At 48.7% G+C, this 21,387-nt stretch overlaps 1 protein-coding gene across 2 annotated transcripts in view; it reads left to right on the forward strand.

Annotated features, from left to right (window-relative positions):
- The window catches only part of LMNA (lamin A/C), a 48,403-nt gene that overhangs the window by 19,669 nt on the left and 7,347 nt on the right, over nucleotides 1-21,387 (forward strand). For both annotated transcript variants that reach the window (XR_014505920.1, XM_083417351.1), the window contains exons 2-10: nucleotides 13,727-13,883; nucleotides 15,648-15,773; nucleotides 15,992-16,162; nucleotides 17,418-17,543; nucleotides 17,875-18,095; nucleotides 18,400-18,613; nucleotides 19,531-19,638; nucleotides 19,820-19,939; nucleotides 20,944-21,039. Coding sequence is in view for 1 of the 2 variants with exons in the window: in XM_083417351.1 (XP_083273477.1) it covers nucleotides 13,727-13,883; nucleotides 15,648-15,773; nucleotides 15,992-16,162; nucleotides 17,418-17,543; nucleotides 17,875-18,095; nucleotides 18,400-18,613; nucleotides 19,531-19,638; nucleotides 19,820-19,939; nucleotides 20,944-21,039 (1,339 nt within the window). In the remaining variant the exon portion in view is untranslated. The remainder of the gene's footprint in view (nucleotides 1-13,726; nucleotides 13,884-15,647; nucleotides 15,774-15,991; nucleotides 16,163-17,417; nucleotides 17,544-17,874; nucleotides 18,096-18,399; nucleotides 18,614-19,530; nucleotides 19,639-19,819; nucleotides 19,940-20,943; nucleotides 21,040-21,387) is intronic.

Genomic DNA, 21,387 nt, shown 5'->3' on the forward strand with positions numbered 1-21,387 from the left:
ATAAAGAAGAAGAAATAGAAAAGAGGTTAAAAGAGAGAAAATAAAATTCAGAAGGTAGGGGGACTTCCCATTCTTCATCTGTCCACTATATAAAAACAATATTCACTTTATCCACTCCAATATAACACCCATATCATTTTTAGATACTGAGGGCAAACTTTATTCATATAAAGAAACTGCCTTCTACTGACTCAGACCATTGGGCCATCTAGCTGAGTATTGCCTACACGGACTGGCAGCTGCACTCCAGGGTCTCAGACAGGAAGGCTCTCGCAGCAGCACCTGGCAATGCCAGAGACTGAGCCGGGGACCTTCTGCAGACAAAGTATGCAGCCCACTACTGAGCGATCGGTTGAGGGGCACATTAAAAATGTCCTAACCTTCTAGCACAAAGAGGTAACTTAGACCACGTTCACAACATACATTTAACGTGCTATGTTACCATTTTAAACAGGTCTCCTCCCCCCCCCCCATAAAAAATTATAATACTGAGAAGTATAGCTTGCTATGGGTGCAGAGAGTTGTTGTCCCCCTCCCAGAGCTGCAATTCCCAGAGTTCCCTGGGAAGAGGGATGGATTATTAAACCACTCTAGGAATTGTATCTCTGCAAGAGGAATAACAACTCTGAACAAATTACACTTCCCAGGATTTTGAGGGGAGAAGCAATGACTGTTTAAAGTGACAGAGAGCTTTAAATATATGGTGCAAATGTAGCGTTAAAAAGGACGAAATTGTCTCACTTCCTTTAATACCTAGAAAGTACCTGTGTTTGGGTTTTTGCTAACGAGCACATTTATGGAAATGGAATCGATCTGATTGGGAAAGAGTCGGGGAAAGCAGTTCAGTTAGAAATGTCCTTGTTAAGCCCCGTGATTGTCAGATGTGGGCAAGAGGAAGGAAGGTGTCGTTTTTGGCATGGTGGGTATTAACAGAACCAATAAAAACATATTGTGAAGAACCGGCAACGGACCAACGTGGGGGAACGCAGCCAGGTTGGTCTGTTCTCGCCTGTCTCTTGAGCATGTGCCAGAGCTTTGTGCCAACCGGCAAGAAAACTCTGCTCTGTTTACAGTCTCCAGCAGAAGGCCGGCCCCGAATTCTTGCAACGTGGCAAAGTGCCTGCCACACCCTGGGGACAACCCCCCTCCAGGAAAGAGGCTCCCACACACTGGGTGCCGTGCCAGCTGCTGATGGTGGCATGCCTTGGCATGGAAAGGGATCGCCCACAAGGCTGAGGAAGAAAGGGCCAGCAAGGTGACCTTTCTGACTTGAGCGAGAGCCAGCTCTTTTTGCAGCAAGATCAAGGAACCAGCATTGTGCTCCTGAAAATATTTTCCGCGTCTCTCACTTTCCTGAGAAGATAGATGTTTGGTTGTCATGTGGGCAGGAGCTATTTATGCAGTGCCCTTGCGAGAGGATAATCACCTGAGTCACATGACATTTTCGCAACACAGTGTTTAAGCATGTGCAGAGTGTTCTTGGAACGTCACCGTATTTTCTTAGAAATGCTGCTGTGGTGGTAGGTCTCCCTGCTGCCTTCCTAAAGAGATAGGAGGGCAATAAACAAGAACACTGGCCATGACATTTTTACGTGAAAATGAGAAAAAAGAAACCTGGGTCCACCCATCTCTGCCTTCAATGGTGGTCAGGCAGATTCTTCTTTAATACTTTCAAGCTGAGCATGAAGGCAACAGTTTGACCACATTTTATATCCTCAGTATTTATATTCTGAACCTCTATTATTCAGAGGTAAACAGCTCTTGAGCATGGAGGTTTAGTTAATGGCTAATGGATGCCTGTCAACCTTCTCTCCTTCATGAATTTGCCTAATTCTGTTCTAAATTTATGCCCACCATTTCTGGCAGCTGCCCATATGGCAATTCTGGGCACATGGCTGTTCCTATTTCTGACCCAGGCAGCAGAGCAGTGGTCTTTCCAGCCCTCAGTGCCACGTCAATCAATCCCACTGCAGCCAACATCTCCCCCTTTTAAAGGGGTGGTGACTCATTCATCCCAAAACCTAGCCAAAAGCTGCCTTCTGTTGCAGCTGCCAGGCTTCTTTCTCTGCTTGCAAAGCTCGCCCAGCTCCCTCTGCCTCATGCAAAACAGAACCAGCGCTCTCTTTGGCCTGCACCGTAAATAATTATCCAGGGTTTCTATCTGCAAGCCAAAATAATAAAAAGCTGTCTTCTGTTGTGCCTGGGCTGGGTGAGGCTGATCTGTTCAAACAGAGACCTGACAATACCTCCTATTATATCTTGGAGCAGAATAGATTTCAGCTGCTGGGAGGGTGTATTCAAAAGCCTTACCCAGCCTGGCGGAGAAGCTTTCGGGAGCCTTTGAACTGTGCCATTGAGCGGAGGAGTGGAAAGGAGGGTTCACATTACAGGCTGGTGTGTACTACACCTTACTGAGTCAGGCAGTTGGAGATGCCAGCAGGAACTGTAACCTGGAATTTTCTGCGTGCAAAGCGTGCCCTCTGTGGCTCTTCTCCAATAGCACATGAGCCTGTACTACGCTTAAATTGTAGCATTGGTTCATCTAACACAGTATTCTCACCTCCAGCCTCTCTCAACCTGGTGCCCTCTTGTTCTGGACTGCAACTCTCATCAGCCCTAGCCAGCATTGGACTCCAGGCCCCGACAGCTGGCCTGGTTTAGTAGTTTAGAGAACATCTGGATGGCACCAGGCCGAATGAGGCTGGTCTCCTCTGTCGTTCAGGCAGAAGGGGCACCCCAGCTCTGCCATATGCAAACTTTGTAGGTGCCACAGCTGCATGCAAAGTGTATGGCTCTGCTTGTGAGCTATGGTGCCCGTGCAAATATTGGTAAGCAAATATTCTGCCCATAAAGTTCAATATTTATTTTACTTTGTTTTGGCTTTGTTTTGAATATTCAGGTTGCTGAGGTGAGTGTGTGTGTTTGCAGAAAGTGAGATTTATTTTACTTTGGCTAGGGAGTGGGAAAATCCATGGGTAGGTCTATCAATTTACTAACGCAGTAAAAATTACCAATAGCTATTATCTGCAAGAGCTTTGAACCTTTGTTGAAAGGCAGTCTGCCTCTCGATTACCTGGTTGCCAAGGGTACAGAAGTGGGGTAGCTGTTGCTGCCTTGCCATGCTTGAGAGCGCCCCAGAAGGAATTTGGCTTCAGGATGCTGGGAGAGATGGGACTTTGCATTGTTCTAGCAAGGTGGCATTTACATTATGAGGAGTGTCAGTGCACCGCTGGTAAGAGATGTGGAGTGTAGAAATGTGACTTGAGGTGACAGAGTTTGATAGCCAAGGGAAGCGGCTTGAATGTTGGTTTCTGCAATGAGTGTCAGATATTGCACTTTGATGGCTCAGTTAAGGAACATTTTGTGAAGCTGGCAGCATGCACGCGTAAGTTGACAGCAACCTACTGCCTTGATTGCTCCCATATACCCGTGTTAGTGACTTGGAGCCAACCTTTTAAAAAGCCTCTTTGTTGGGTTGCTTGGACGTGAGTGACGCTGAGTGCCTGCCCCCAGGTCTTCACACTGTGCTGACCTAGACCCCCTCTGGCTGTTTAGGGCTAGGACTCCCATCAGCCCCAGCGAGTGCATATGTATGATGGGAGTTGCAGCCCAAGACAACTGTGCTTGCCCGGGACTCATGGGAATTGCTGTCCAAAACATCTGGAGGGCACCAGGTGAGCAAAGGCTGCGTCACCCGCCTCAGCCAGAGAGCCTTTCGTTGACTTCTGGGCAGGAATTATTCCAGGCCTACAACTTGATACTGGCTCTGAAGAATATGCCGAACCTCTCCAGCTTTCAGGGGCCATTTTGGATGCAAGGCTTTTGCAAAACCTGAGCTGGCACCCCGAGGTTGTGTGGAGGCTCTCTTGCGAATCCAGGGTATCCTGGATTCCGCTGGGAAAGTTCTGAAAGTGGCAGGGTTGGCAATGGGAGGGACAGAGCATGTGTACACAGGCTGTGAGCCATGTGAATTGTGGGCAGGTTGGCAAGCAGGGGCAGCTGCTGTTTCCTCCCTGTTTTGGCAAGGACGTTGGGAAGTTACCGGCTCCTTTGCTAGCAAGGGAAGAGTGTGTGTGTGGTGGCAGGGTGGGGCCAGAGCCCAAGGCCTTCGTCTCTCACCAAGTGGCGCACACACTCCAGTCTGCTGATTTTCATTTGCTTCCTTTGAAGCCATCCATCCCACTGGTGAACAGAGAACCCCATTGATCTCATGGCATCTTGGAAGACTGAGGGGGGTGGCATGTCCCGAGATGGCGTCTGACCCAGATCAGCTAGGAACGAGCTGGAATTGTGCAAGGGCTCTGCACAGTAGCAGAACTGGCCCTCCCTCGCTTCAACCTCAAGAAGCCTGCACTCATTGCAACAGATGGGGAGCGGGGATCTTGAGTTGCATCTGAGTTGGCTTTCCCGAGGTCATGTCTGTAGAGGGCTCTCCCCACTTCCTATGGGCACCCATTCCCAAACTTACTTGATCCCTGGTGTGAGATCCTTCTGTCACAACAACCCTGTGGGGGTAGGTTTGGCTGTAAAGGAGTACCTGCCCCAAGGCCAACTTGTGAGGGATTTTTCACGTCATCATTTTCTAAATAAACAAGCAATTTGGTGGGTTGTTTGTTACATGGGAGCTCGCCCTCTCTACTTATCCCTTTTGAGCTTCATGGATCAAAAGCCACCTGGTTCTGGGTCTCAAGTGTCAAAGAGGCTGTGCCATACATGGTTCGCTACATTAAACTCGCCAAAAGCCCCCAAGTTTTGCGTAGAACCAGACTTGGATGAGGCTGCCTTCCTGCAAGTGTGGGGCAGCCCTCCGGACGTTGTGGGGTTCCCAGTTCCCACCAGCCCCTGGAGCAGCATGACCCACGGTCGGGGACGGCGGGAGTTGCAATGCAACAGGTTCCCCCATCCCTGCACCCAGGAGAAGACTTTACAGAGGCGCGCGCGCGCTGTGAGCGGCGGCGGTCGGGGCCTCGCATCCAGCTGCGGTTTCGGAGGCTTGTCGCTGCGGCCGCGCGGGTTTGGGGCGCCTTTCGAACCGGAAAAGGCGCGACCGCCCGGCGCCTCGAGGGAGTGTGCGCAGCGGCGAGCTCCGCTTCGCGGTGCCTCTTTGCGCCGTGGAGCCAGGGAGGCCTGCGGGCCTGCTGCGGCGTTGGCGTTTGGGCTGGAGAGCTGGCTGGCTGGTTTACTCAGCCGAAAGGAATGTCCCTCGCCTGCCTCCCAGCAGTTGCGTTTTTCGTGCTGGCACCGAGTTTTCCCGCGACGGAAAGCTGCTCAACTTTCTCTCTCACACACTCTCTCTCTCTCACACACACAAACACACACACAGCAGAGAGAGATCACTCGGCCTCGTTTTCTTGTGTGTAAAAGAAAGAAAGGGAAACTCAAAACTGGCATTTCGCTCAGACGGCTCGCGGCCTCCCAATGTCTGCTAAATGGCCATGGTTTGGCGCGCGCAAAAGGCCGTCCGTCCCTTTGAGTCATTTCTTCCCGAGGCGTCATTGCGCGGGGGCCGGAGAGCGCCTCGAGTCCCGTTTCCCTTCCCGGCCCCGCTCGCGCCATCTGCGGCGTTGCCAGGGCCAGGCCGGCCCGGCTTCCATTTGCGGACGGAGCGGCGGGGATGACTCAGCCCCGCCGGGTGGGGCCGGAACAGAGGCGTTGGCCGGGGAGTGGGAGGCGGGGAGACGATTCCAGCCAAGACTTCGCTTATTGTTCCTTTCCCTGCCTCAATGTACTATTTAATACCGCGTTTCCTGTGCTTGATAAATTGAAGCAGGCCGCAGCTGCACGGATTGCTTGCGCATTTTCTTACAGTAACACTTAAAGATTATACGCAGACGGTGTTATATTGTTATACTTGTATATATATTTACACGCCTCCTAGTTTTCAGCAAAAGAGCAGGGAATTATTATTTTTAACCCTGGCGCTTCAGGCGTCTCCTCTCGCCCTCTAAACGGATTCAGTGTCATCCGCAGGATTCACACAAGAATCTAGTATTCTTTATTTATTTGTTTATTTTTGGCGGGGGGGGGGGAAGCTTCTAGTCCTCATTAAAATTGAGACTGTTTTGCAAATGTGAGGAGGGGCACCCTTTAAAGATTAGAAAGGAACAGACAAAGGAGCTTTGTTACTAGCATGAGTATATTAGCTTGTGTTGCAGGACAACAGTTTAATCTAGTTTAGTGTATCCACCATGAGCTGTGTCTGCTGTTCATGAAAATGGCATGCGACTAAAACACGTCCATAGTCCGCAGACCTCCCTTGTTCCCTTTTCTGGCTTGAAAGCAAGCCATGGTAAGTTGTCAAAATACAGGCAGTGTTCTGTTGCAGCACAGGTGGAGGCATCCGAGGCTAATTCCTAAGGAGACTTGTGAAACTTTTACAGTGGTCCCTCGGGTTACAAACGCTTCAGGTTACATACGCTTCAGGTTACATACGCTTCAGGTTACAGACTCCACTAACCCAGAAATAGTGCTTCAGGTTAAGAACTTTGCTTCAGGATGAGAACAGAAATCGTGCTCCTGTGGCGTGGCGGTAGCAAGAGGCCCCATTAGCTAAAGTGGTGCTTCGGGTTAAGAACAGTTTCAGGTTAAGAACAGACCGCCGGAACGAATTAAGTATTTAATCTGAGGTACCACTGTAAAAGTTGCTTTCGTTTTTGGCACTGCAAAAACCCATTTAAATTTGGGTTTGTTTCCTGCTGTGACCTCTCGGTGCAAGACCCCTCTTTGTCTTTGCTGTTGATCAGCTGAAGATGAAGCTTCTATCTATGAATAGATCCATGCTGCTTTTATTTGTGAGGGTTTGCTTGTTGCACATCAGATCTTAGCCCCCCCCCCTAAACTTTCACCTAATTCTCCACCCCCAACTCCTTAATCTTCAATGAAAACAGCAGGACATTTTTTATTTTTTTATTTTTTTGCTTCCCTTTCTTTATTGAGGGTTCAGGGGCTCCACATGCAATTGGAAATGCTTGGAAATCTGAAAGGTGACAGCCGCAAATCCCCTCTTGACTTTTTTCTGGGGCCTTCTGGGTGTGGCCCTTGCTGTATCAGTAGCAGCAAACATCTTTTCTCGCCTTCTATAGGGCCACGCCCTCAATCCTGAATCCTGTCCAGCTGGCTCCGACAGAAAGCTGGTGGCGCTTGCTCACGTTTCTGTCCCACGTGGCACATCCCTGGTGGCTTGGCAGTGGTGCCCTTGGTACCGAAAAAGAATGGGTGAGTCAGAGCCACTCGGATGGGCCTGGGTCGCAACCACTTCTCTCCAGAAACAACAGGATCTCCCATGCCCTGTCCCTTTCCTGCTTTTGATGGGATTCTTTTCCAGAGACACCACCAGGGATGTCAAAAGCCCAAACTCTGCCAGCTCTCCTTCCCTTTTGATTCAGTTTTATGTGCTTGTTCCTGGCAAGTGTTTTGTTCCAATCCATGCATCCCACCCCCTCCTCCGTCATATCTCTGCCGTGCCAAAAAAAGTGTTTGCTCATGGAGCAACTTGCGCCAGAAGGCACTGTGGTCCCCCTGCAGCAAAAATTCTGTTAGCAGAACCTGGTGCCGGATTGTCCCCTTTGTGTAACATCAGACTTTCTGGGAAAGAAACAACAACAACAACAACAACCATCATTCATAAAGCATCAAAAATTTTCTAAGCACTGGACAAAGGTTAAAAACCAAGACAGTTTCTGCCACGCATGAACAATCTAATAGATCTGAACAACGCAAAAGGAAAAAGAGTGGGGAGGGAAGAGGGGAGGGAAGCAAATTCAAGTACAGTGGTACCTCGGGTTACATACGCTTCAGGTTACAGACTCCAGCAACCCAGAAATATTACCTCGGGTTAAGAACTTTGCTTCAGGATGAGAACAGAAATCGCGCGGCAGCAGCGGGAGGCCCCATTAGCTAAAGTGGTGCTTCAGTTTCAGGTTAAGAATGGACCTCCAGAACGAATTAAGTACGTAACCAGAGGTACACTGTCCTGGTTATCACATGGTTACATAGTTGAACAATTGGAATGGCTGCTGAGGATATTTAGGAGAGGAGAAATCAAAGGGAGCTTGATTTCAGCTGCTTCTACTGGAAGGGGCTTTACTGGGGGTTGTCGGGGGGCTCAAGGATAGATGTTGAAGGGCATGAGTCCAAATGATTGTCTAGTTGGAGGGCTACTTTGGGAAGGGAGATGGCAGAGTCAGCCAGAGTATCTCTCTAGCCCCCAGTTGCTTGCCAGTGAGTCCCCCATCTTCACACCCGCTGTTCCTTCTGCCCCCCACCTCCTGATAATAATAATAATAATAATAATAATAATTTATTATTTATACCCCGCCCATCTGGCTGGGTTTCCCCAGCCACTCTGGGCGGCTTCCAAAAGAATATTAAAATACTGTGATACATCAAACATTAAAAGCTTCCCTAAACAGGGCTGCCTTCAGATGTCTTCTAAAAGTCTGGTAGTTGTTGTTCTCTTTGACATCTGGTGGCACCATCGGTGGGCCTGATCTGGCCCAATGGCTGTACGGTTGCTGATCCTTCCTCTGCGTTGCAGCAAGGGAGGTGCAGCTAGAATGAAGCAAAAGGCGAGGTGGACGAGGGCTCTCTGCCAAGAGCTTTGCTAGGATGCTGAGCTTCGAAGGCATTTCTGTGCTAACCGGTTAGTTGGTTTTTGGCAGCAGGTCTACTGAGTGACGGGAAGGAAACTCACTGATTGTTTGAGATTAAGCTTGGATGGTCAGTTTGGTGCCAGCTTTATAAACTTAGCCAGGAGGGAAATCTCCCCAACTCAAGAAGAACCTAAAATAGAAACTAGTAGTTTCTCCGCCCGCCTCCCCGCCTTTACAATTTGCCTCATGATTAGGAAACTAATGATTTCAATCTCTGTGGCTAAGCTCGGGAGATGCTGTTTCCCTTTCAGGTCTGGAGGGGAATCCACCTGTTCTGGTGTAGCCACACAAAAGGAAAATGGCTGATTTTTTACTTGTGCTGGAAATGCTTTTGAAGAAATAGAACCGGGGTGGCTGCAGGAGGTCCCCATTTCAGAGAACACACCTCTTGATAGGCAAGCAGTGTAGTTTCGATGCCGATTTAGGAGATAATCCTAATCATGAGGATTAGGAATGCCTCTTGCCTTTTTGCAAAATGCAGCTTAAGGTTCTATGGCCAGGCAAAATACCTATGTGCTACAAAAACAGAGTTTGCCATGCTCAGTGGAATCTTGTCTGTGCAAAAAGTCTCGATTTCCTCTGCTGATAAGCAGTGCCTGGTGGCCTTTTGCAACCTGGTTTGTCTATTTTTGGCCTTTTTTAAAAAAGCCAAGCTTGAATGTCGGAGGGGAGCATTCCTCTAGAACTGCTGTTCATGCCATATTTGTCCTAGATGCTGACCTGGAATGTTACTTGCGACTAAGAGGAGGAGAATAAACAGAGGAAAGTGAACTGTTGGGAGCCAAGTTATTTTATTTAACTTATTTAATTTCACTTTTCTTCTTGCTAGTAATGCTGTTGTTTTGAACTTTTGCTCATAAAGTTGAGCTTCAAGGCCGTACTAAGAAATCATATAATACAACAGACCACAGACTGCCTATAAAAGCAATTGTAAAATAATTGGCACCTGTATGAACTTGCATTCAAATCGGGAGCCACCATGTCTCTGGGATTTCCCTTGGCTCCTGGCAAATCCAGCCCGGCCTTCCTCTACGTTTTCTGACATGTGGCAAGATACATCGCCCAACAAAAACAAATGTTGGGGTATTCTGTCTTCTCGTCTCCTGCCACCATGCTTTAAAGAAATATCCAGTTTTACACTCTTAAAAGTGCTGCATTGTATTATTTTAATGTACACTCATTCTCCCCTTCTTAAAAAAAGGAGAGTCAGTTATTTAGGCATTGAAAAACTCTTCAGTAGAGGGGGCTTTGTGCTGTTTCCAGCTAAACAGTGCTGTTCGGAGCCTGCTTCTGCTGGTAAAATTCAGAAAGCTGGTTTCCCTGGAAGGCAATCCAGGAGAGAAGTTGGTCTGCCCAGACAAAAGTGTGCAGGGATGTGGACTTCCAGAACTAGCCTCTCCGAACTATGCTTGTATTTCATTATGTCCTGCATAGAATTGTGTTCTTGCTATTATTTGTCCGGATACAAATACATGCTCCTGTTACCCTGTTTTCTGTTGACAAGCAAGATTTCAGGTTGGGTGTCTCCCTTCCCCAGATCAGACAAGCAGTCTAGTTTGAAGGGAGGAAAATTTTACAGATCTTTGATTGTGGCTCAGTGGAAAGAGCGCACACAAGTTGGGTTTCTGGCTCAGCATTTCCTCAGGATTGGGAAAGGCCCCTGGGGAATCCGCTCTTTGTTGTTGCAGTAAACAGGGCTGGGCGAAACTGACTCACCTGCCTATGAACGAACCTGGCCAGCTCTGCATTTCTGCTTTTAGCTAGAGGCTCCATAGCTTGGAGAGCCCATCCTGTGACCCTCAAATCCCTCAGGTATCCGGTTCCCAAACGGTAAAGGTAACCAGTCACTGGTGAGGGATGAGCAAATCTTCCCATTTCAATTTTATTTATGTATTTTTAAAATATTTATATGCCGCCCTTCATTCGAGGATCACAGGGCTGTTTACAACATTAAAAACACAAAAACGCACATTGTAGTAACAAACAAAACAATAACAACATCATACACACCCCAAGTGTAAAAGGTCATAGATTGATTAATTAGCCAAAGGCCTGGGAGACCAGGAATCTTTTTGCCTGGACCCTAAAGGGATGTAACAAAAGTTCAAGGTGAATCTTCCTGGAGGGAGAGCATTCCACAAATGGGGAGCCACCACAGAAAAGGCCTGTTCTCATGCTGCCACCCTCCAGACCACTCGTGGAGGCGGCACACAAACAAGGGCGTAGGAGGGTGATCACAGAGGTGGATGATCAAAGGTGTGATATACTCAAACCATCTTAATCCTGCCTTTTAAAATCAGGAATGTGTGTTAGATTTTTCTGTGTTCTGTTTCATGCTGGTCTTAATGCATGGTGTTTATTTGTTGTTGCAAGTAGAGTTAAGCTACCTCGGTTTTTTAAAAGCAACTAATATGTTTAGTAATAATAAGCACTCTGCACATGCTCTGAGTGACTTGTGAATCCCCATAGCCTGCTGCCCTGTCAACCAAACGTTGGAGATGGGCTCAGCTGTGGAATTTGATCGGCTAAGAGGGACTCCCTTGTTCATAATATTCCAGTCAGGCAGGATGGTTCTGTCTGCAGCTCTGACTTGTCTTTAGTACGCCTCCCCCCAGCCGTCATCTGTTTGGTGGGTGATGCTTTTTTAAGCAGCTGTGTTTCTGTCTCTTGGTCTTCTGTCTTCCTTGGCAGGGGAGGGGAAAGAAAGAAAATAAAGCAAAATATAATGGAATGTAAGCGAGTAATGGAAACTTGGATCTGAGCTGACGACCAACGTTTGGATTTTCTCTTGCCTCAGCCTTATTTATAGCTTTCTCCGTCTCCCTCCTTTTAAAATATATATATATCTATAACCCAAATAAAAAGATCTTGAGGCCCAGTTTTCCCTCTTCTTGGAGTAGGAGTTTTCTTTATCTGGTATGCTATGGTTCCTGTGAAATTATTTGCTGGCCTTTTTAATTAGATTTGTAATCTCCCTTCACACCATCTCATATTACATTTTCTCCTCCTTCAAGGAACTAAAACCAGCTTAAATGTTTCAACACCCCCAGTTACCCTCACAACAACCATGAGAGGTAAGCCAGGCTGACAGTGTTGATTAGTCCACAAGGTTAACTAGGGAGCTTTGCAGCTTAGCATCACCCATCTCTCCCTCTTAGGCCACCTGCAACATGTTGGTATAAGAACTTTCCTGCACCGCTTTCCCAAAGATGCTCAGGCTGTGGTGAGCTCCCAGCCAGTCAGGGAGACCCAAAATTCCCCTGGGGAACATGAAAAACATGTCAAAGCCACCCCTGTGTTTAAGGACGGTCAGCCAACCAGATTACCTGGTAATACACCCCTTGATTGATTACATTTGCATACAGTGGTACCTTCGTTCTCAAACTTAGTCCGTTCCAAAACCAGGGCGCACTTTCCCATAGAAAGTAATGCAAAATGGTTTAATCCATTCCAGACTTTTAACAACAACCCCTAAAACAGCAATTTAACATGAATTTTACTATCTAAAAAGACCATTGATCCATAAAATGAGAGCAATAAGCAATGTACTGTAGTCACACAATCAATCAATCAATCAGTAGCTGAACTGGGTTCCACACAGCCACCAAAACAAAACAACAAGAGCCTCAAAAACAAAAAAGCAAAATAAATAGCAAAATCACAGACCTCAGTGTAACACTCAAATCGGAAGCAGAACACTCAAAACGGGAGCACATTCGGCTTCCAAAAAATGTTTGCAAACAGGAACACTTACTTCCAGGTTTGCAGTGTTTGGGTTCCAAGTTGTTTGAGTACCAAGGCATTTGAGAACCAAAGTACCACTGTATTGCCAAAACTTCTATATACACACATTAATCTCTCTTTTTAAAGGCAGTTAAGAAAATGTGACATTTAATATGTAAGGGGCTACACCTCTGTGTTAGGAGGGAAGTCCTCTTTTAGTCTTTCATATTTTTCTCCCTTTTATCTGTGACAGTAACACACGAAAACCAAAGTAGTCATGGAAAACTAACCTGTGCCTTCAACTTCTAAAATTGACCTTGGTCGATTAATCAACAAAAGCTTTAGTGGATTAATCTAAAACAGTATTATACATATTTCTAAACACACTTGCAAGAGGAGAGGGTCACAGTGGCCCACATCAGCCTTCACAATGTTTTGGATGGCAAAAGTTGTAACCTGGGCACCTGGTTGCAGAACGCTTGTCTGTGCTGCATCACATGTCTCTGTTTCCTCCCTTCCTGGGGGCAGGGGAAGGCTAAGTGGAGACATGAGGAGAGTTTATAAAACTACACTTGTTGTGGCAAAAGTGGATAGAAAGAAATTCTCATAATTGGTTGTTTTTGTGAAATGTGAGGCTCAGGGGCAGAAAACAGAATTTTCTGGAAATATGATGGCTGCTGGCTCAGAGTGCCTTCAAAAAGGGACTAGGCAACTTCACAGAGGCGGGAAACTGTTGTTGATTGATGTTGTTTCTTATAGAACCTCCAAGTCCAGAGGCAGTCTAGATGTGGATACCAGTTGCTAAGGGTGAACAGCAGGGACAGGCTGCTGGCTCCATACCTTTGTTGGAGGTCTTCCTTAAGAGCAGGCATAGGCAAACTCGGCCCTCCAGCTGTTTTGGGGACTACAAATCCCATCATCCCTAGCTAACAGGACCAGTGGTCTGGGATGATGGGAATTGTAGTCTCAAAACATCTGGAGGGCCCAGTTTGCCTATGACTGCTTAAGAGCACATCTGACAAGCTACTGTTTGAAATGGGATGCTTGACTAGATGGCTCTGTGTCTTGATCCAGCAAAGCTCAGTGTGTCTTGTCGATCTTGCCTCTTAAGAACGTTGCGTTGTATTTTCTGCTTTCTTACGCATTATATTATGAAATCATACTCATTGCAGACTGACTTACAAAGAAAACAGACGAACCATTTTATTCCATAATGATTTTGTCATTTGCCATTTTTATAATAACAAATCATCGGGGCTTGGGGTTTTTTTTTTGTACCTTGGTCTGTGAAGAAGACAAGCCTCTCTCCAGTCTGGATTAACAGCTGTGCCTTCTTCTTTTCCTTGTTTTAGGAACACCAAGAAGGAAGGGGAGCTGCTGACCGCTCAAGCCCGCCTGAAGGACGTCGAGGCCTTGCTGAACTCCAAGGAAGCAGCACTCACCACCGCCTTGGGAGAGAAGCGCAACTTGGAGAATGAGCTCCGTGATCTGCGGGGGCAACTGGCCAAGGTGAGGACCACCAGCTCAGCAGTCTCCTTCCCTCTTATCTTACATTTTTCTGCAACGGACTTTAATTTCGCCACTGGTGGTGTGTGGTCTTGTGAAGTTGACCCTAGATCAGGCATGGCCAAACTTGGCCCTCCAGCTGTTTTGGGACTATAATTCCCATCATCCCTGACCACTGGTCCTGTTAGCTAGGGATGATGGGAGTTGTAGTCCCAAAACGGCTGGAGGGGCCAAGTTTGGCCATGCCTGCCCTAGATGGTGTAATCTTTAAGAATGTGGAAGACCTCTGCTGGCTCAGACCAAAATGCTGTCTGGGCCAGCTTTCTGTTCCGGCAGCTGCCGGCCAGTTTGCCTTTTAGCGCACCCACATAGGGCCTGGAGGGTGACTGTTGGTTGCCTGTTAATTGACTTCAGCGCCTGACAATCAGGGTAGACTGCCTTGGGTCTTGGAGGTTCCACTTGGCTTTCATGGTTAACCGCTGCAGATAGATCTCCTGCTCTTCCACAAGTTCATCCTAACCTCCTTTTAAAAAGAAAGCAATCTCACCTGGCCAATTGTGTTGTGCTTTCTTTGGTCTGCCAGCCTGTTCCATTGAGTGACTTTCAGTTCTTCAGTTATGGGAGAGCGAGGAGGAAGCTGGCTCCCCCTCCCTCTCCCCACCCCGTAGTGAATTCATAAACCCCTGCCTTCATCAACCCTAATCCATAATTGTACCGGAACCTTTTTTGGGGTGGGTGGGGGGGGGGAAGTGGGAAGCACTGGAGGTTAGGAAATCTATCCCATGAAGAGCCAGCAGATGGCAGCACAACCTGCCATCTGGGCAAGGCAGTCCTTTAAACCCAACAACACCTCTTGGATTTTAAAGCAGATTCATGCTTCCAGGTGAAAGCATGTGGGGTAGACCTTCTGGCTGTCGGTGCTACTTCAGACTGTCGTGGGCAGGAGGATATGTGTTGAAGCACCTTCCCCAGTGCACACACAAAGCTGTTATTCACCCCCTCCCATCTGGAAAGCTTCACTTCCAGGGAGGACTGTACCACATGTCTTTTCTGTATGCTAGGAAGCTGCTTTCAGCAGAAGCTTCTGAGCACAATAGACGGCTTGGCTTTGCAGAAGGCAGCTTCACCTGTGACCCATGAGAGTGCCAAGCCGGGGCCGGCCCCTATCCTTGGGCTGGTTTTTGGAATCCCGGCAAAGTGGAAATGCACCTGGGTGCTCCCAGAGATTTCCCAGCCCATCTGAGAGACAGTGCTTGGGGAATATGGCAGTCCCTGGCCCAGCTTCAATCTGCCCCCAGTATAATTTATTCATTTCACAAAATGCATATACCGCTTGAATGTAAGGAAAAACCTCGAAGCGGTTTGCAGAAAGAATGAAACAATAAAGTTGCTATTAAAAACAGCTTTTTTAAACATTAGAATAAAGTCAAAGAGGAACTAAATACCAGATTGAAACACAGGTCAATGTACTACAAATCTGGACAGGCTTACTGGAAGAAAAACAATTTTGACAGGCATTGAAAAGAGTACAGTGAAGGCATCTGCCAATGCCAACAGGCAGAGAGTTCCACAGTCCTCCTACACTAAAAGATTGATTTCTTACAAATGTGGAATGAGTATTATGTGGCATCTGTAACAGGGTCAGTTCCATGGATTCAAGTGCTCGGGTGGACATATATAAAGGCCGCCACGTTTCATCCCATTGACATGCTTCTCCCGTTCTCTTTTTTTTCATACCACCCCGTCTCTCTGCCAATCCACCCACAGCTGGAAGCTGCTTTGGCTGAGGCCAAGAAGCAACTTCAGGATGAGATGCTGCGACGGGTGGATGCGGAGAACAGACTGCAGACCCTGAGGGAGGAGCTCGAATTCCAGAAGAACATCTACAGCGAGGTGAGTGGGGCAGCCTGCAAAAAACATCACAGCCGCACATACCCTCACCAACCCCCTGGGCTTGCCCACAATTCCTGTCCCTGCAGTGTAAGGCTGAAGGTTGTTTGGGGAAACCCAGAAGCAACATCTGAGCACAAGAACCCCCTCTCTCTGCCCCTGGCTTCCAGCCATTAATAGCCTTCGTCCCCCATGACTCTTCTTTCCGGCTTCTCCTGCAGGAGCTTCGCGAGAGCAAACGCCGCCACGAGACCCGCCTGGTGGAGATCGACAACGGGCGCCAGCGGGAGTTCGAAAGCAAGCTGGCTGATGCCCTGCATGATCTGAGGGCCCAGCACGAAATGCAAGTCAGGCTGTACAAGGAAGAGCTGGAGAAGACTTACGGCTCCAAGGTACCACCCTGGCCTTAAACTCCTTGCCTTTGGCCAGAGAGATGGAGCCTTTTTACATTACTTTTGGTGCCAACCTATTTGTTTATTTCCTCTGGTTTGCGCTGCAGTGGCAGCCTGCTCCTAAGAGACTGTGGAGCTATTCAGGGCTGGCACACCTGTGAGGCAGTCGCCTCAGGTGGCAGATTGGGCCTCCACCCCCCACAGCTGCTGCCCACCTCCACCCGCCTGCTCCTCTCCACCCTCCTGGGGACAGACAGGCTGCAGGAGAGGGGGAGAAGAAGAAGGAGAAGGCAGCATGACAGCATTGTCTGTCTCGACTCAAGTGGCAAAACATCCTAAGCCAGCCCTGCTTTCCCTTTTGCACCTATTATCTCTCCACCCAACCAGCCCCAACTGAAAAGTTGGATTAAAGTCCAGGAGCTAGCACTATTTCTCATTTAGGTCCTGTTTTGTGTAGGAAATGTGAGGAGTTCAAGTTTTTGAAGTACAGGCAATGACCCCTTTTGTATGAGGGCTACATTACACACTGTGTGTGTCTGCTTGCTCTGCCCTTCTCTGCTTCGGCCACCTTCCTGGTTGCAGCAATGCGCACGTGCATGGTCGCACGTCAGTTGGCCGCTGCCTGCATTCAAAGGACTGCTCTTCCAATGGTCCTGGGTGGTTCTCCCCATTTTGCAGGCTGGGTGTGAGGGAGTGGATTGCAGCAGCCCTGTAGTGTAGTCTATGGATAGTCACGTGTGTTGGATGCGGCACTGAGCTTGAGAGAAGAGTGGTTTGCAACAACCCTGCATTGTAGTCTATGCACATTGGGCCATATCTAATACACTGTCATAGTCACTATTTCCCTCTCTCTCTTGTACAACAATCAGGGCTGTTAAATATTGTTTTGAAACACTGCATTGAAATACCATCACCGCTCCCAGATAGCCATTTTTCGTCGGTGGCTGGTTTGGATTTCCAGAAGTAAAAAAAACCAGAAACCACCTCCACTTGTGGTGCAGGTTAAAGATATTAAACTGTGTTCCCAACCCACTGCAAACGAATGTCCAGTGCTGGCTGGGGGCTGATGGGAGCTGTAGCCCAAGATGGCCATGCTGGCTGGGGGATGTTGGGAGTTGTGGTTCAATGCATTCAGAAGGTTGGTGAAGGCTGCTTTAGACAAAGGCAGCCCATGTCCCAGAGAGTTCCTTTCTGTCCTCCTTTCTGGAGCGCCCAGTTTCTTCTGTGCCTCATTGCAGCCGATCTTCCTTTTCAGCTGGATAACGCCAAGCAGTCAGCCGAGCGGAACAGCAGCATGGCGGGGGCAGCCCATGAAGAGTTGCAGCAGACTCGCATCCGCATCGACAGCCTGTCGGCGCAGCTGAGCCAGCTGCAGAAGCAGGTGAGGGATCGGGAAGGGTCACAGGGACGGCGGCCAGTGCTGTGCTCTGTTTTGAGTGCTGTTGGCTCCCTAGATGACACTGGGACTGCTGATTGTCTTTGCCCAGGGTGCTCTAAATTGAGGCTTATTCCTCCAGCTGAGTAACGGCTACATTGCACTGAAACACTCCCTACTTAACTCTTAAGGGGTTTTGAGCGAAGCCCTTTCTGATTTCCAACCCAGTAGAGTAAGAATGAGCACCACCACCCTGTGAGGATCTAGTGAATTTTTCCATGCCCCTTGTGCCGTTGGCCTGCTCCACCTACCAGCTCCTCTTATTCCTCCTTCCCAGCTCTCTGCCAAGGAAGCGAAGCTGCGTGACCTGGAGGACGCTCTTGCCCGGGAGCGCGACACCAGCCGCCGTATCCTGTCCGAAAAGGAACGGGAGATGGCAGAAATGCGGGCCCGCATGCAGCAGCAGCTGGATGAGTACCAGGAGCTGCTGGACATCAAGTTAGCCCTGGATATGGAGATCAATGCCTACCGCAAGCTCCTGGAGGGAGAGGAGGAGAGGTAGGTGCAGGGCTGGGAAAGTTGACCCGGGGGGGGGGGGGGCTGGAGTCAAAACACGGTGGTCTCCCTCGGACGGTGGCCTCCTGTTCTTTCTCTGTTGGAGGGTCCGGCTGTAGGTTGAGTGGAGAGTTTGGTAAATGGGTCTTCTCTTGGAAAAGAACAGAACGAAGAGGCAGGATGCTGGATTAGATGGGCCATTGGGCTGATCCAGCAGGGCTCTTATGTTCTTAGTTTCAGCTCCTGCATGCATCTGAAGACGAGTCACCTTGACGCCCTCTCCTCTCTCTTCTCTCCCCACCCCCAGGCTGCGTCTCTCCCCCAGCCCCACCTCCCAGAAGGGGGGCACCAGGACACGCATCTCCCACTCTTCTATGCAAAGCTCTTCCAAGAAGCGGAAGCTGGAGGATGGAGAGAGCCGCACTAGCTATTCCCACCATGCCCGGACCAGCGGCCGCGTGGCTGTGGAGGAAATAGACCTGGCAGGGAAGTTTGTCCGCCTGAGGAACAAGTCAAATGAGGTGGGTTACTTTTTGGTGGGGACGGGAGAGGGGAAGTGCCTTGCTTCTTGGCAGAAATCCTGGGGTGGTCAGGAGGAAGAGGGGCATGTTCAGCAGCCCATAAGGCAGATCTTGATGAGCTTTTCAGTCCTCGGCCGCATTCAAAATTCGCCAGGTGCCAGGCGCATTTTGCGCCATCAGCATGCCCATCAGCTTAGTCTCAGTGCTGCTGTTGTAGAACTCAGGAAGGGTGGGGATAGGGCTAGAATTATTTGTCAATGCTTGCCATTGCCTCTGGCGCCACCTGCTGTCGGGCTCCTTGCCTTCTGTCCTACCAAGCCCAAAGGGCATCAGCTGCCACTTTTGTTTAGATTTCCTAGCATCAAACAACGAAGGAATACAGAGAATAGAACCTCATCAAGCACAACTCTCTATAAGAAATAGGAGTATATTGTACACTGAATTATCTCAATGCAACACGTACTATAACTCAGAATAACATGAGTTTAAAGAATATATATAACAACAGTCTCATATCCATCTTGAAGAGAGAGAAACAATCTTACAGATTACTATTCAATTTGGACCGGCCTGAAGAAGGTTGTCGAAAGAGACGTCTCGTTGTCGGAGTCCTCCTCGTACAGTTTCTCAACTGCAAGATTTAACACAAGAAATCTGTACTCTGGTCTTCAGGACATTACATTTGAACTCTTGAACCTGGTGACATTGAATAGTAATCTGTAAGATAGTATATATCTCTTCAAGATTGATCTGAATATATAATATTTAAGTTCACATTATTCTGAGTTATACAGTGGACCCTCCAGATATGAACTTAATTCGTTCCGGGGGTCTGTACATACCCCCAAAAGTCCGCATCCAGAGGCGCCGCTTCTGTGCACACTTACCATGGCCATCTCTCTTCTGTGTTTTTTTAGGACCAGTCCCTGGGAAACTGGCAGATCAAGCGCCAGAATGGGGACGAGGCCCCCATCTCCTACAGGTTCCCCCCCAAGTTCACCTTGAAGGCAGGCCAGCTGGTTACGGTGAGTAGCTGCGAGCCTCGTGCAAAGCAGAAGTGCAGAATTCCCCAGATGGGGCCAGCGACTGCGTGAGGAGGAGGATGGGTGGATGTGGCGCAGCCCCCTGAACCTCCTCCAATATGCACTGTTGTATGTTGGCATCTCCCTTGTTGACTTCTCTTCTTCCTCTCTGTCCCCACTTAAGATCTGGGCCTCTGGTGCCGGGGTGACCCACAACCCTCCCAGTGATATGGTGTGGAAAAACCAGAGCTCATGGGGAACTGGAGACAGCTTGCGCACTGCTCTTCTCACCTCTAGTGGAGAGGTAAGGCACCCTGTGGTGGATGGTTGGGGCCGCTATTCCTCAGTGAGGCCAGAGCTGTTACTGTTCAAAGCCCAGGACTCCATTACATTGCCCTTTGCTTACGGCTCTCACATTCCCCTCTTCCTCTTGTTATGTCTGTGAATTTATTGGGCTGGGGGGTGGCAACCTTTTTCACCCAAGAGACACATTTCCTCATGGGGTGAGCAGAACAAACAAAATGGGTGGAGCCACTGGTGTGACACATTCCTCTGTACAGTTGGCTAGGTTAAAACAACCACACACACATCTCTCCCCCCCCCCCGGTCCTCCTCCCATCCGAGCAAAGAGGCCTTATCAGGGATCCATTCCTGCCAGGCATAAGAGAGTGGTTAAGAGCGGTAGTCTCGTAATCTGGTGAACCGGGTTCACTTCCCCGCTCCTCCACATGCAGCTGCTGGGTGACCTTGGGCTAGTCACACTTCTCTGAAGTCTCTCAGCCTCACTCACCTCACAGAGTGTTTGTTGTGGGGGAGGAAGGGAAAGGAGAATGTTAGCCGCTTTAAGACTCCTTCAGGTACTGATAAAGCGGGATATCAAATCCAAACTCCTCCTCTTCTCAGAGTGTGGGTGGTGAGTATGGCCTGGAAAGAGTCTCAGGGCCTGGAGTGCCCCACCTCTTAAAATAGGATACTGCTCTGGTCACTTCAACACCATCTATCTAGAGCAGGTGGCTTCCCCCAAAGAATTATGGGAACTGTAGTTTGTGAAGGGTGCTGGGAACTGTAGCTTAGCTACAGTTCCCAGTGTGGATGTGACTCCTCTGTTGACTGTTACATGCCCATTTTTTAAAAAAGGTTTAAGAGACGGTGACAATTTAACTGCTCCCAAACCCCTCTTCCCAGTACCAAGACCAGGTGATTGTCCTCTCTGTCCGCCTGACAGGGCCTCTTTGACATAAAGCCCAGTTGAAAGATCAAAGTGCCAGCAACTCACCTGACATCCTTTCTTTTTCCCCCCCTCCACAGGAAGTGGCCATGCGGAAGCTGGTGCGCACCGTGATTGTCAATGATGACGATGAAGATGATGAGGATGAAGATGGGCGCCACCACCACCACCACCATGTGAGTTTTCTGGGGTTCTCTGCTAGCAGGGGGAGTGGCTGCAGAGCAGGCATGACTTACCCTCTCACTGAAGGCTTCCATGCGCTACTGCAATGCTCCTAATAAAGGAGGGCATTAAAAGCCCACGGAAGCACGATAGGATGCTGCTCTTGCCTGGGGCCTCTCCCCCGGTCTCTTCCTGTATTTTAGCACATCCCTGTACTCTGTATTAGCTTGGTCTGTCCTGATTCCTGTGCTCCTTTGATTTGGTCTATAATTTTTGTTAGCTTTCTCTCTTACCCCAAAGTACAAAAGAAAAACAGCAAACCATAGGCAAACATGGTTTTTTGCACAATAGCCCACCAACAA

This window comes from Podarcis tiliguerta, assembly GCF_965153285.1.
Source record: "Podarcis tiliguerta genome assembly, chromosome: 16".
Taxonomy (NCBI): domain Eukaryota; kingdom Metazoa; phylum Chordata; class Lepidosauria; order Squamata; family Lacertidae; genus Podarcis; species Podarcis tiliguerta.